This window comes from Brachycentrus maculatus, unplaced genomic scaffold (genome assembly GCF_059751285.1).
Source record: "Brachycentrus maculatus isolate JH-2025_06_01 unplaced genomic scaffold, ASM5975128v1 h1tg000513l, whole genome shotgun sequence".
Taxonomy (NCBI): domain Eukaryota; kingdom Metazoa; phylum Arthropoda; class Insecta; order Trichoptera; family Brachycentridae; genus Brachycentrus; species Brachycentrus maculatus.
The window spans coordinates 639,606-655,000 of record NW_028281259.1 but is presented as its reverse complement, the minus strand read 5'-3'; the positions used below and the strand labels follow the sequence as shown (position 1 = coordinate 655,000).

General features: G+C 40.9%; 1 protein-coding gene across 1 annotated transcript in view; it reads right to left on the bottom strand.

Annotated features, from left to right (window-relative positions):
* Positions 1 to 1,021: 1,021 nt before the first annotated feature.
* Positions 1,022 to 15,395, bottom strand: part of LOC148301841 (uncharacterized) — a 37,848-nt gene continuing 23,474 nt past the window's right edge. The window contains exons 3-10 of the mRNA XM_088272624.1: positions 13,292 to 13,391; positions 12,346 to 12,650; positions 10,920 to 11,162; positions 9,538 to 10,181; positions 7,998 to 8,184; positions 5,398 to 5,527; positions 4,011 to 4,153; positions 1,022 to 2,300 (exon numbers count right to left, since the gene is read on the bottom strand). Of these exons, the coding sequence (XP_088128750.1) occupies positions 1,989 to 2,300; positions 4,011 to 4,153; positions 5,398 to 5,527; positions 7,998 to 8,184; positions 9,538 to 10,181; positions 10,920 to 11,162; positions 12,346 to 12,650; positions 13,292 to 13,391 (2,064 nt within the window). The 3' untranslated portion in view covers positions 1,022 to 1,988. The remainder of the gene's footprint in view (positions 2,301 to 4,010; positions 4,154 to 5,397; positions 5,528 to 7,997; positions 8,185 to 9,537; positions 10,182 to 10,919; positions 11,163 to 12,345; positions 12,651 to 13,291; positions 13,392 to 15,395) is intronic.

Sequence of the window (15,395 nt, the reverse complement as noted above, 5' to 3'; positions counted from 1 at the left end):
TGTTTTCAATTGCACTGTTCTTTCTCTGCCTCCGTAGTGTAATGGTCGGCAGGCTTAGCTATATACTGTACTGAAGGTCCCTGGTTCGATTCCCAGGGGGGGGGGGAGTGAAAAAAAATACTAGTGATTTTACACTCTACTACATATTTATTTAATTATTACCCTGGATTGGTCCCTGAAGCTCAGGAGTGATCACCTCGCCCTCATGTAAGTAATGATTTAGATAACACTGCGTTAATGCGATGCAGTGCCCTATGCACCATTGGGATGCAGATAAGGGTTTGAAGAAGATGAAGAATAACTTAAGCCAGCCAAATGCCAGGTCGTAAGCCCTGGAATGATCAGACTTGCAACGTCTTTCATATAAACAAGGATAGACCCTTCGTCTTATTTAAGACGGACGTTTGTAATACACAGACGCAGCGTCTGTGACATAACTGGGTGATCGCGACCGACTTGATATTTTGAATATTTTGACGTATTCTGACATATTTTGCGCACACGAAACAGCTTGCCACTTTCCACCATACAACAGGCAACCATTTCCATAATATCAGTATTCCTAAAACACATTTTTTAAATATATTTTAAAATATATATATATATATTTAAACATATAAACAAATTATTCTTTAAATACTATCTACATCTAAGTATTACATTGAAAATTCAAGGCTTAGAGAGACATGAGAATGCCTTCCTAAATCCGGCATATTGGCGTTCTATCCTCTGTGCCTACATCTACGGAAGAATGTGCGTAGAAAACTTACAAACTAACAACAAAAATTATCACAGAATACACATTTTAAAATAAAATCAAACATACAAGTGCGTTGAGTTGGATCACTTTTACGCGACGCCGGCCGGAGCATATCAGGCGGACAGAGACGAGGATGTTTTTGTAAAGAGACAAATTGATTTCCGGCGCTGTTGACAAACATTGCGCAAATAACTAATCATGGGTTAGACTTATATCGTGGGTACTCTGAAAAAACGCAAAAAACGTCTACTCTGAAATCCCTGTTTGAATAAAGCTCTTAGCCTGAATAAAATACCCGCTATTCAACTCAAAGTTGAATTTACTTGTAAAACCACATGTCGCTCACTCCTTTCAACAACGTCATATAACAAAAAACTTGATTGTTCAGGAGATCGTTTTTAAAGTTTAAAAATATAATACAATGTATGAAAAATAAATATCAAGCCACTTATTGAACTTTTTACTGTGCAACAGATCTTTTTAGGTAAAACCTGAAGGTTTTTTCCCCATTTGAAAAATATTTTGTACATTTAAAATAATAATTGAACAATACCTTTTATTCAAAATGCAAAGACAACACTTTCTGCCCTGTAGCGGTAAATATTAATTTACAATATTTTGAAGGTGTCCAAATACTTGTTCACAAAATCTGTATTATCTTTATTATTATTAGACTTCCAAATTCTCCTTCATCTTTGATGAGATGTCAAAAAATAATCGGTAAATATTAAGTTCAAAATATGCCGCTTTGAAACTGAAACTGAAACGTGAAACTTGAAAGGACTGTCTGCATTTGCTTATTACATGTCGCTCACTCCTTTCAAGAATGTCATAAATCAAAAATCGACAATTTTCAGTTGTGCATGTTTTTGGAATGCCCAGAAAATGTACTATATCCCAGCAAAAGAGGCATTTTTTTAACTTAATATTTACCCGCTACAGGGTAGAAAATGTTGTTTTTGCATTTGAAGAAAAGGTATTGTTTAATTTTGTTTTTTTAAATATACTTAATATTTTTCAAATGGGGATAAAACCTTCAGGTTTTACCTAAAAAGATCTGTTGCACAGTAAAAGGTTCAATAAAGTGGCTTGACATTTATTTTTAATACATTGTGTTATATTTTTAAACATTAAAAACGTACTCCTGAAAAATCAAGTTTTTTGATTTATGACGTTCTTGAAAGGAGTGAGCTATGTGTCGCGATCGATAGCTCCGGCGTTGTCCTCATCAGTTGACCAGATCCCGGAGCTTGTCCCTCCACACCTTGACCTTCTTGTTGACGATGACCTTGTAGTTGCTCTTGGTGACCCCGTCCTTGGGGGCGCCAGCCTCGCCGGAGGCCTTCCGCCGCGAGACGCGCTCCTCAAACAGCTCGTAGAAGTCCGGGTAGGGCAGGTCCGCGACCGGGGGGCTGCCCGACTCGCGCGACGAAGGCCCGCAGCTCTGACGGACGAAGGTGCCGAACATCGCAGTCTCCGTGAACCACTCCAGGAAGTACTGCACGTGTTTGGAGCGGAAGCTCTTGATGAACGGATCTTTCTGAAAGTCAAAAACGAAACATAATCAATTTCAAATTGATTTCACCAATCTGGTGGTCTTGAATTTTGTACCTCATGGTACCTCGCAAGATTGATTTTTATGTGTTTTTTCAACAATAAAATAAATACTTCTTAAAACCCTTATATGCACCCGACGGTGCATAGGGCACTGCATCATATAAACGCAGCGTTTCCTTGATCGTTATCGCACGAAGGAAAGGTGATCAGCCCTCCGCTTCAGGTACCAGTCATTCAATTCAATTCAATTCAATTCAATTCAATTTATTCAATAAAAAAATAATATATACATAACAAACAATATTCAAGGCGTATATATTAAAAGTAAGCAAGAAGACTTCAGAAGGTGTAGAAGAATCCCGCTTTGGAAAACTCCTTCGGACACATGGAACAGATCAATATCCAATGTGATATTGTTCAACATAGCGGTAGCTCTTCCTACAGGCATAACCATCGGCAGGTTGGTCCTGTGTATAGGAATGTGAAACAATCTATGCCGACGCTGTCTTAGGTAACTATCGGGAACATACAGACCAATGTTCCGGATAATTTCAGGATTATCCATCATACCGCGCAACAATTGATAAAAATGCATATAATGTCATACGTTCATCATAAATTAAAATGGAGTTCTACAAATTGAACGCCAAATATATTTATAAACCGATGGACAGTCGTAAACCCTCGGTTCAACTTGGACCAGATTGAGAAGACTGTGGGTACGCGGTTGGCCCAATGGCGCTGATCACGGGCACACACGTCCACTATCTCTCAGAGGTTGCAATTTATATTAAATGAAAACACAAAAAGAATAAATAATCGAACTTACTTGAAAATCCGCGTTTATTCGCACAAAAGATTTTGGTTTACAATTAAACGGACCCACGCGGCTCGCATAACCGTATGTGTTTTAACAAAATATGCCCCATACGCGGCTGACATAAGCGTTTGTGTTTTTACTTTGCTCCTAGTTTCGAACCTCAGTTCAACTTGGAGGGATTTTTTCATAGTGTGGAACTTTGGATAAAATAATACGTCAATCCTTGGCCTTATGACATCTGTTGAAATATCTGACTAATAATTTGTAACATCACAAGGGTAAATAAAAGAACAGATCCCTGATTTTTCTTGCGGTCGGTAATTAGTCCGCGCCATAATCATGCCCTATATCTGTCTCACTCTCGCCGCTACGCATCGCCAGTGGGTAAGAGTGACACACGATGCGCGCTTTGATTTATTTATGTTACGATCTAATTTGTTTATACTACGATATATTTCAAGAATAATGTGACACACGTGTATTATAGAGTACCAAAAAGGCAAAATGAATCCCATTGAACGTTTTTGTTTAGGAAAATAAATCGTTTCTTAACTAAAAACATGTTAAAAGTAATCATTTTAAAAACGGCGAAATACAGCCGCGCACAGGCGTCTCTTAGGAAAAAAGTTAACGCCGTTAAAAGGTTAACTTAAAATTTACAGGTTTTTATTCCAAATTGATATTCACAAAGATATTAATTAAATGTTACAAAATTTTGTCACAACTAGACACAGGTGTAGGATGCAGCGACAGTTCAATTGCAGTTTTGGTGACGAAAGAGAGACTGTACTCGGCTCGCCCTCGCTTATAAGGGCTCGGAGACGTCACACTGCTGTGTTCGTAAATGCGCGGGACATTCACCACAAGACTGACCTGGAATTCCGGGTGGCCCTCCGCAAAGGCCCGGCAGTCCCCGAGCAGCTCGAGGAAGAAGCGCAGGAAGGCCTCCGCCACCAGCACGTTGCGCGTCTTGCGGGCGTGCTCGTCCGAAGGCGCCGTGGACGAGATTGGCGGTCCTGGAAGAGCGCAGTCATCGTCAGTAAGAAGAAGCAAGCAGCGGAGACACTGCGCAACCCTGTTTTACATTTGGCATTTTGCCGCTAGTAATGAACGCTACTCGCATAGAAAGAGCGAGCAGTGGAGACATCTCGCAATCCTGTTTTTCATTTGGCATTTAGTTGCTAGTAATGAACGCTACACGCATAGATGTATAGGGAAGGAAGTGCCCTATGCACCATTAGATGCGGATAAGGGTTATAAGTTAATATTTACCTAATAGTGTAAGAGTTTACCTACCTAAAAAAAATCCAAAAAGTGTAAAAGTTTACGCTGTTGAAATGCGCTCCCTCAGACGAATGTGTGGAAAATCATTGTATGACAGAATTAAAAACGAAGATATAAGAAAGGAATGTAAGGCTGAACGAAGAATAATTGAAAAGATTAGGAAGAGTTCTTTGCGGTGGTATGGACACGTGGAGCGAATGGATAACGAGAAAATGACTAAGAAAATATATGTGGCGAATGTGAGAGGGAAAACAGAACGAGGACGGCCGAAAAAGACTTGGCACGATCAGATCAATCAGAACCTAAAATCTGGCGGTGTCAAAAGTCTGCGTAATCGGAGGGCATGTGTGACTAGATGTATGGATGTGAAGGAGGCAAGGAGTGTATGTAAGGACAGAAGAGTGTGGCGTTCCATCCTCTCTGCCTACCCCTGCGGAGAAACGGCGTGATGGTAGTAGTGGTAGTAGTAGTAGTAGTATTAGTAGTAGTCAGCTAGATCCGATTCCGACCCGACGTTGGCCGGTAAAGTCATGTGTGACTAGATGTATGGATGTGAAGGAGGCAAGGAGTGTATGTAAGGACAGAAGAGTGTGGCGTTCCTTCCTCTCTGCCTACCCCTGCGGAGAAACGGCGTGATGGTAGTAGTAGTAGTAGTAGTATTAGTAGTAGTCAGCTAGATCCGATTCCGACCCGACGTTGGCCGGAAAGGTCATGTGTGACATGTGTGACATGTATAGATGTGAAGGAGGCAAGGAGTGTATGTAAGGACAGAAGAGTGTGGCGTTCCATACTCTCTGCCTACCCCTGCGGAGTATAGTAGTAGTAAAAGTTTACCTGGAATAGTGTGAGTATTTACCTAATCGCAAGATATTTACCTAATGGCAAATATTTACCGAAAAGTGAAAAATTGTACCTACTTTGAATGAATATTTTTCCAAAAGTGTAAGAATTTACCTAAAATAATGCGAGCATTTACCTAATCGCAGCGACGTCTTGAGGGTCTTGGCCAGCAGCGGCGGCAGCAGCGTGCCCTCGTCCCCCTGGCAGCACAGCACGCGCTCCCGGGGGCCCTCGGCGCCCGAGCCCGAGATGTCCACCATCATGCCCTGGACAAATGTTCATCTAAATTCCAAGTAGATAAAAGCCCAGCTCTTCTTTTATATTTTTAAAAATACATTAACCGTTTGATAGCCATCTATCCAAATTCTAATACATTCTGAAACTGCTATAGAAAATTTGGGTATTTAAAAAATTAAAAATATATAACTTTATAACTTCTAACTTTATAACTAAAAACTTTATAACTTCTCCAATATTACATCGATTTACATATAACTTTTAACATTTTGTAGATTTATCTATAATTCTTTAGAATTAATGCAAACAACTGTTGAAGGCAATTTAAAGAGATATAAGTAGTATGTAATAAAAAAAATGGAAAGCTAAATAAAAATTTTGAAAAAAGTTTCACATTTCGCTCACTCCTTTCAAGAACGTCATAAATCAAAATACTTGATTTTTCAGGAGAACGTTTTTAAAGTTTAAAAATATAACACAATGTATTAAAAATAAATATCAAGCCACTTATTGAACTTTTTACTGTGCAACAGATCTTTTTAGATAAAACCTGAAGGTTTTTTCTCAATTTGAAAAATATTTAGTATATTTAAAAAAATAATTAAACAATACCTTTTCTTCAAAATGCAAAAACAACAATTTCTGCCCTGTAGCGGGTAAATATTAAGTTAAAAATATGCCTTTTGCTGTGATATAGTACATTTTCTAGGCATTCTGAAAACATGCATAACTGAAAATTGACGATTTTTGATTTAAGACGTTCTTGAAAGGAGTGAGCGATTTATGTTTTCCTGCGCAAATTCCATGTAGCCCCTTCTTGCAACGACAACAGATAAGGTTGGAACGTTTTATTCCAGTCCTCCTATTACTGCAGACCGCACACTGCCGTAAATTGCGTCCAGGCAGTTTTTCCAAAGCAAATTTCGGGCTTGAAGTTGACGCTTTATTTTCCATATTTCTGAAGGTCATCCATTCTTCATTTGTCCAATAATAGCGGATGTGAATTGCAGCCGGGACATTTTTTTCCTGTGGTGTTAGATTTGTATAGGATATAACCATTCAACACCATCCTTCCAAAAATGTTGAAAACCACCTTATTCCAGTCTACTTTCATCCTATCTGGATGAAAGTAGACTGAATGCAGTCGAAATGCGATCTCTCAGAAGAATGTGTAACAAAACGATGTATGATAGATGTGCGAATAGTGAAATAAGGAAGGAATGCAAAGCTGAGATAAGCATTATCGATAAAATTAAGAAAGGTGTGTTGAGATGGTTTGGACATGTAGAACGAACGAGTGAGGAAAGAACAGTAAAACAAATTTATGAGGCGAATGTTAGCGGGAAAAGAAGCAGAGGAAGACCGAGAAAAACATGGCACAATCAGGTATGCCAAATACTTGAAAGTGGTCAGGTTAGGAGTCGTAACAATCGGCGGGTATGTATGAGGAGATGCATGAACGTGGAAGAGGCGAAGAATGTTTGCAAGGACAGAGCGGTGTGGCGCTCTATTCTCTCTGCCTACCCCTGCGGGGAAGCGGCGTGATGGTTAGTTAGTTTTTTCCACCTTATTCCAGAATTTGCAAGTTCTCCTCTCATCTAAGTAGGCATACAACATTTTGTCTGATTCATCTACCCCTCCCATATGTATATTATAGTCGTGAATCATACTTGGTTTTTCTTTTGTAGACTCGTAAGAGCCTTTCTTTTTTGTTACTCTTACACTGTTCGAATTTGCATCGGAGGAAATCAGAATCACTGGATGCGGCTTTGTTTTTTTTATCATTGAATGAACGCATCACGGAACGAATGAATGGCCAATATCTGTACCCGACGGATTCTCCAGTTCTTTGGACACGTGGCGCGTGGCAACGAGGATAGCCTAGAATGACTAGTTGTGATCGGTAGCCTGGAGGGAAAGAGAGGGATAGGAAGATCCCCCACACGATGGACCGATCAAATTAAGGCAGCAGCAGGCACCTCAGTGGTTGGAGCGCTACGTGCAGCGCAGTCAAGGGATAACTGGAGAAGAGTCATTGCTTCTGCAAGGGTCACAATCCTCAGCAATGAGGATTAAGACGGAGAAGAAGAACGCATCAAGATATTTTGGTTAGCAAAATATTTTGCCACACATACCTCAGCTTAAAAAAATATTTTTTAAATAAAAACTGATGTATAGTACTTTCTAGGCTTGAGAAAGTACACTTTTATTTTAAAAACACACGAGCGGCAAGAAACGACCTCCCACGCGGACCGACAAACTCGCACTAAAATGACAGCGCGACCCCGCTGCGTAGCTGTTTTAGAGACGAAATATCGAAGCGCGACAGCGCCGCATGGCGGTCAAACGGTTAAAAAAATGTGTTTTAGGAATACTGATATTATCAAAATGGTTGCCTGTTGTGGAAAGTGGCAAGCTGTTTCGTGTGCGCAAAATATGTCGAAATACGTCAAAACATCAAGTCGGTCGCGATCACCCAGTTATGTCACAGTCGCTCACCTCCTGGAAGTTGAGGTCCCGGAACAGGGCGGGGTCCGGGCAGGGCGCGTGGATGCCGGCCAGGATGGGGATGGGCGCCTCCACCAGGTCCCGCCTTATGTCCGCCGGCACGCTGCTCACCAGCGTGTGCTGCCACGCCAGCGGGTACAGCACGGCCTGCAGCCCCTCCAGGCACGCTGACAGCTTGCTGCAAGGCCAAACCACACCGATGATGTGCGTCCAACACGGGCAAAGATGGTGCTGGACCAATTCGGGCGACACCGGAAGCTGTGGTTCATTGTTGGGTAATATATCCAAAACAAAACAAGGTTTTTGTTGGATTGAATTCTACATTTATTTATGTATATGTTCATACGTGACGCGTTTCATCTTCTTGGGACATTATCAAACACTCAAACGAGTGTTTGATAATGTCCTAAGAAGATGAAACGCGTCACGTATTAAGATATACATAAATAAATGTAGAATTCAATCCAACAAAAACCTTGTTTTATTTTGGATATATTACCCAACAATTCAATTTGGAAATCTACCAACTGTCTGCAGTTACAATAAAAAAGCCGTGGTTCATTTTGAAATGCATCTCGTAAAATGAACCGCAATGTCCGCCAGACAAAAATTGTTGGCTATTATTTTTTAAATTTCATTTTAAATTCAAAGATACATTTTTTTATATTTTATTAATTACCGTGGAACGGGGCTACTTGAACATTGATATCGTAGTCATACAGGAGAAAGTGACCAAGTGCATTTTTTACAAAACCGTGATCATTGTCTATTTGATATCTTACTAGCTTAATATTGCCCTGAAAAAATCCCAAACGATTTTAAACTTGTAAAGGAAGTATAGCATATTGACTTGTTAAAATGACTAATTGCATCGATTAGTTGTTTATTTTGTTGCCAAGCAAAAGTGACTTAAATGGCCCCCCTGAACATTTTACGTTTTGTTAGTTGGTCACTTTCTCCTGTACGACTACGTTATGTTACTATGAGCCCAGTACAAAAAAAAAATTTAAATCTGTATTTGGTCTACGATAATGAATGTATTGTAGAACTGCGTCAATACGATGCAGTGCAATATGCACCATGGAATGTGGATAAAAAGTTTAAAAAAAAAAAATATTGATATTCATATTATTTTTTGACATCTCATCAAAGATGAAGAAGAATAATGGAAGTCTGGGCATTTACGGGGCTGACGACCGTCATAGGCTGGTTTAAGTGATCACTTTACACACGTGTAACATTCACCAATTCTACCCATTATTGACAACCACACTACTCAAATTCTTGGAAGTTCTATATATATATAAACCAATTTAGAAACTTTGTTCTTGAATCACTAGAACTTCACTAGAGACATCTATTGGTGAGATGTAAAGAAGCTTTTTTATTAAGCAGAAACTCTTATATTATTGATATTCAATATACAATATTGACGTCAGTACGGATTGCATTGGTGGACGAATATTTTTTAACTGATTTGTGAACAAGCATTCGGACACACTCAAAATATTATTTACACGCGTCAACTCACCTCAACTTATCGCAGACAATGACGACCTTCCGTTCTATCAGCAGCGTCCCGAATATCTTCACCAGGCAGCCGACGCTAACGCTGTCAAACAGCACCGACAGGCAGTCCTCGTCCAGCCGCGGCTCCAGCGACCTCTTCAGCGTCACCACCTCGAAGCAGCCTCCGCCGTCTCCCGGCCCGTTCCGGGCCGGACCAGACTGCCCGAAATCGGCGCCCAGATCCGAGCCGCTCCGTCTAAACTCTCTATCATCAATTCCCTCATTCAAGACACTCCGGAATCCCTTCAAATCATCACCGTACAGTCTCTCCAGGGACTTGAGAATGGATATATCGCTCTCCTTGCCCGAGACGTCCGCACTCTTCCGTCGCAGCCTATCGGAGACTTGCGCGAGCTGTCGGGGTTTGTCGCAATCGCCCGCGATATTCTCCACGCTCTTCATGACCTCCCCGAGGTTGACCGAGTTCCGCAGGGCCGAGTTCTTCTTGAAGGAGCCGTCGGTGAGGACGATGCGCTTCGGAGACCTGAGCTGCTTTACGGACAGGCTGTGACCGGGCCGCGGGAGGTCGGAGCCGTACAGCTGCCTGAGGATCGAGCTGATGATGAGGTCCGATGTACCGTGTCGAGATTCTATCTCTTGTAAAACCTGAAACAAATTGTTTAAAATATGACAATAACGATCCGGATGCCTCAGACTCGGTGTGGAGAAACAAACCCATGAGAATAGAAAATAAAATGAAAATATACAAAACATGTGTTGGACCAATAGCCACTTATGGGATTGAGGCAAGAGCAGATACTTCCAGAACAAAATCTCGACTTGGAACCTCTGAGATGAAGACTCTCCGATCCATAGCCGGAAACACATTGCAAGACGAGCAAGATATACCGACATCCGGAGCATGTGTAAGATGGAGGATATCGTAAGGTGGGGAGGACAACGAAGGCGATACTGGAAGGAACATATAAACAGAATGTCACAAGACAGACTTCCACGTATCGCCCTCCAAGGAATCCCTGAAGCACGCAGACCTCCAGGCAGACTTCCAGAAAGGTGGAAAGACAGCTGGGAGTAACGGTAAAACAAATTTATGAGGCAAATGTAATTTGGAAAAAGGTGCAGAGGAAGATCAGGTATGCCAAATACTTAAACAAATAAAGCGGTTAGGTTTGGAGTCGAAACAATTGGCGGGTATGTATGAGGAGATGCATGAATGTGGAAGAGGCGAAGAATGCTAAGGGAAGGATTAAATCCTGTCGCAAGCGGTCCCCAGGCGTAAAAAACACCTGTGAAATGCTTTGATAGAGTCAACAAGTTCATCGTTATCATCAGGGTTAGGTTAGGTTAGGTTAGGTTAGGTTAGGTAAGGTCAGGTTGAGTCACCTTGTAGTAGAACGCGGGCGCCCTGTATCTGGCGAGCACGCAGTAAGCCAGCGGCAGGCAGGCGGCGCTTCCCTCGGGCAGCACGCGGCGGCAGTACGCGTAGCGCCGCGCGCCGCGCTCGTCCGTGAGCACCAGCCCGTAGCAGACGGCGCCGCCATCCTCCTCGGGCAGCGGCCGCACCCGCCCGCCCGACGGGGACGCCTCGGGGAACACGAGGGACTCTATGCGCGGCGGCAGGGCCGTCTGGGAAAGGTAAGATTATCACATTTTGAGTGTGTCCGAATGCTTGTTCACAAATCAGTTCCAAAAAATTATTCCACCAACGCAAGCCGTACTGAAGTCAATATTGTAAAAACCTTTAACCACACTCGATGGTGCATAGGGCACCGCAACGTATTGACGCAGTGTTATCTAGATTGATACTTACATGAAGGCACTCCTGCGCTTCGGGGACCATAATATTTATTTAATACTACCAGTCCAGGGTGATATTGAATAAGTATAAGAGTGAAAAAATTACTTTTATTTACTTTTTTTTTTACGAAAATGTTTGTGCATGTTTAACCTCGGCTCGTAACGCATGTCTGTTGCTGAAACCTTTAGTGCATGTTGGTCTTCGGGTCGACCAAAAATCGCATGTGTTAGACATTTCATGTAGTTTGAGTGTGTAAATGGTGCTATGGTGGTGACGGGTAGTATTGTTTGCATGCTGTGGTAGTGATTGTCCTGACGAAGAGACGGGTACGTCTCCAAACCGGTAGACATAAAAATCTCGGTGAGTGGTTATATACTAATATTATTAACATTTTTGTAATAAAAAAAAAGTACAGTGGTGCCTCACACAACGAACTTAATTCGTTCCAGGAGCAAGTTCGTTATGCGAAAAGTTCGTTATGTGAAACGCGTTTTCCCATAACAATACATGTTAAAAAAAATAATTCGTTCTGTAGCATAAAATATGGTAAGATGACATAAAAAAAAGATAAATTTTTTGTTATTATTTTTATTTAGATACATCTAAAAACATAATGAAAAAAACACACATTTTTTAATTTTAAGAAATAATCGAATCTTGCACATCTTCATCCATTTTCCGCTTTTTGGCCGATGGTGCAGTGAAAAACCTGTCCAAAGTCGTTTGTTTCGCGAAAAGCGAAGTTCGTTGTGTGAAGCGAAGTTCGTTGTATGAATCGTGAAATGAACGAAAAGGAAGTTCGTTGTGTGCAGCGTTCGCTGTGCGAGGCGTTCGTTATGCGAGGCACCACTGTAAAATGACTAACCAGAAAGTAAATGCTTTAAATATTAATAATATTGAGAATGCTTATATTTATTTGACCCTTCTCTTGCCCTGGGAATCGAACCCGGGACCTCCAGTACGGTAGCCGAGCTTGCTGACAAAATATATGTGTAATATTTGATGCCTCACCTTCTCAGGAAACACGCTCTTGATATACGCCTGCCCGGTCGCATAGTGCATCCCGACAAGCATGCACGCATCAAACAGCCCGCCGTGCCTCATCTCCGCCTCCGCCCCCCGCGCGATCTCGTTCCGCGGGGCCTCATCCACGCAGTCCCCGTCGGCGCGCGGGAAGGCCGTGCTCTCGGGGCCCTCCTGCGAGCTGCCGGAGCCCCGCCGCGAGCCGCCCCGGCCCAGGAAGCCCGCGCGGGACGACACGCGGCGCACGTAGCGCTTGCGCTTCTCCGTCAGGCTGCGGGCCAGCTTCAGGGACACTGGAAGAAGAATAATATTAGTAAAATAATAATTCTGAATAAAATAATAAAAGTCTGTCCAAGCGGCCAGACTATGGAATGAATTACCTCTCCGCGTAAACAAATGCACCTTCTCTGATGACTTTTAAGAATAAATTCACAAGGGTTTAGGAGTAGATATTACAAGGGCAGACTATGGAATGAATTACCTCTCCGCGTAAACAAATGCACCTTCTCTGATAACTTTTAAGAATAAATTCACAAGGGTTTAGGAGTAGATATTACAAGGGCAGACTATGGAATGAATTACCTCTCCGCGTAAACAAATGCACCTTCTCTGATGACTTTTAAGAATAAATTCACAAGGGTTTAGGAGTAGATATTACAAGGGCATAGAAGAATAAATTCACGAGGGTTTAGAAGTACATTTTACAAGGGTATAGAAGAATAAATTCACAAAGGTTTATACTAAACTCACAAGGGTTTCGACTAAATTCACAAGGGTTTAGAAGTAGAAGCTTACAAGGGTTCAGGAAAAGAAATTTGAAAGGGTTTAGTGGGAGGAATTTACAAGTGCTTAGAAGAATAAATTGACATTGAAAGGATTATTTCTCATAACAAAACCATGTTGGTAAAAATAGTTTTCAAATTATCGGCAATACCTTCATCTCCCGTGTCGTGATCGGTCTCTCCGGAAGTGCTGCCGTCCAGGATGCACACCTCCGCCACCGTGTCGTAGATCTCCGTCATCAGGCGGCTCAGCTGCGGAAGAAAGAAAACACTCCGTTACTATGTTACTATGTCGGAAAAAGCATAGCTATAATAAAAAAAGAGGTTAGTAGAAAGTTGTCATACTCTTTACAACATTTTGAGTGTGTCCAAATACTTGTTCACAAAATCTGGATTATCTCCAATTACAGGAGTTATTTTCATTCATAATTCATTTCATATTTCATTCACTCTAATATATATTCAAAATTACCCTGGACTGGTATCTGAAGCGGAGGGCTGATCACCTTTCCTTCATGTGTTAACGATCTAGATAACAATGCGTTTATATGATGCAGTGCCCTATGCACCATTGGTGTGCGGATAAGGTTTTGAATGAAAAATAATAAAACACTATCCTTATCATCCATCGTTCACTTTGTGTAATACCACTTTAATAAACACTTATTCGTGACTACCGGTTTCGGAAATTTATTCAATCATCAGGTCATTAAAATAAAAAAATTATGATTTGACATTTCGCTCACTCCTTTCAAGAACGTCATAAATCAAAAAACCTGATTTTTCAGGAGAACGTTTTTGAAGTTTAAAAATATAATACAATGTATTAAAAATAAATATCAAGACACTTATTGAACTTTTTACTGTGCAACAGATCTTTTTAGGTAAAACCTGAAGGTTTTTTCTCAATTTAAAAAATATTTAGTACATTTAAAAAAAAAAATTAAAAATACCTTTTCTTCAAAATGCAAAAACAACACTTTCTGCCCTGTAGCGGGTAAATATTAAGTTAAAAATATGCCTCTTTTGCTGGGATATAGTACATTTTCTGGGCATTCTGAAAACATGCACAACTGAAAATTGTCGATTTGTGATTAATGACGTTCTTGAAAGGAGTGAGCGATTTGTGTGAAATTAAAATTTTGAAAGAGAGAAAGAAGATGAAAAAAATTGTATTAGTTAAGGAGTGAAAAAAAAAGAACTATTTTGACCCCCCCTGAGAATTGAACCCAGGACCTCCAGCACGTTATCCAAACACGCCTTACCATTACACTACGTAGGCGGACATAATTTCAAAAATCTTTTTACCACAGTCTTGCATTATTTACGTATTTCACCATTCGAACATTAGTCACACATCATTTTGCCGCACATTCGTCTAACTGATCGCAATTCTAGCCGATTTGCGGACCCCTAGAGAAAATACACTCACCGGATCAAATCGAGGGATACGTCAGAACTTGCCACAATAACATCTTCGATCGCATTCTCGCATTCCCTTTCGATCAAACTTTGAAGTGAATAACGCACAAGGTCACAGAAACAATCGATGCGCGTAATTAACGTCACACTGACGAAATAGAGACGAAGAAAAACGAAAGAAAGCCGTTTTAAAGTGATGTTAAATCGATACGAATAAGCGACAAAAGATTACAACACTATGAAAGAATATGCAAGAATAAGCACAACACTATAAGAGAAAACCGTGAACTAAGTTATGATTCACGCGAGCCGAGAGTCATTGTAACTCTCATATGACGCAATTACCGTGATTTTAATCGTATGTGTTCGTTATTTCGTTAATTGGCAAGCGATATGTGCAAAAAAATACAAAAGCGCGGTTCGGACTGTCATAATGATACGACCGCCTCGACACTTCCGATGACAGACGAACGCGAACAGCGCTCAATTTTGAATCTGAATGAAAATTCTAATCAGGGCGGCAATACTGCGAGGAAAAAAAAGAGTCAGCTGGTGTTGGTAGCACTGAACTTTGGTGATACCATATGAAGGAAATAAAACAAACATGTAAAAAAAATATAATTAAATTACGTAACGTCCAAGTGACTGAAATCTAGCTACGGCTTATGCAACACCGCTTATCATGACCCTACTCAGGCTTCAACTTTTTAAGTTTCATAGCCTATGCCTACTCGTGAGTGAATTTACTCTTTATGTTTAAAGTTACTATAATTTCATGTAATTCACGAGTGAAAATTCTAGGCAAAAACACTTAAAATTATTGAATAAAACTCT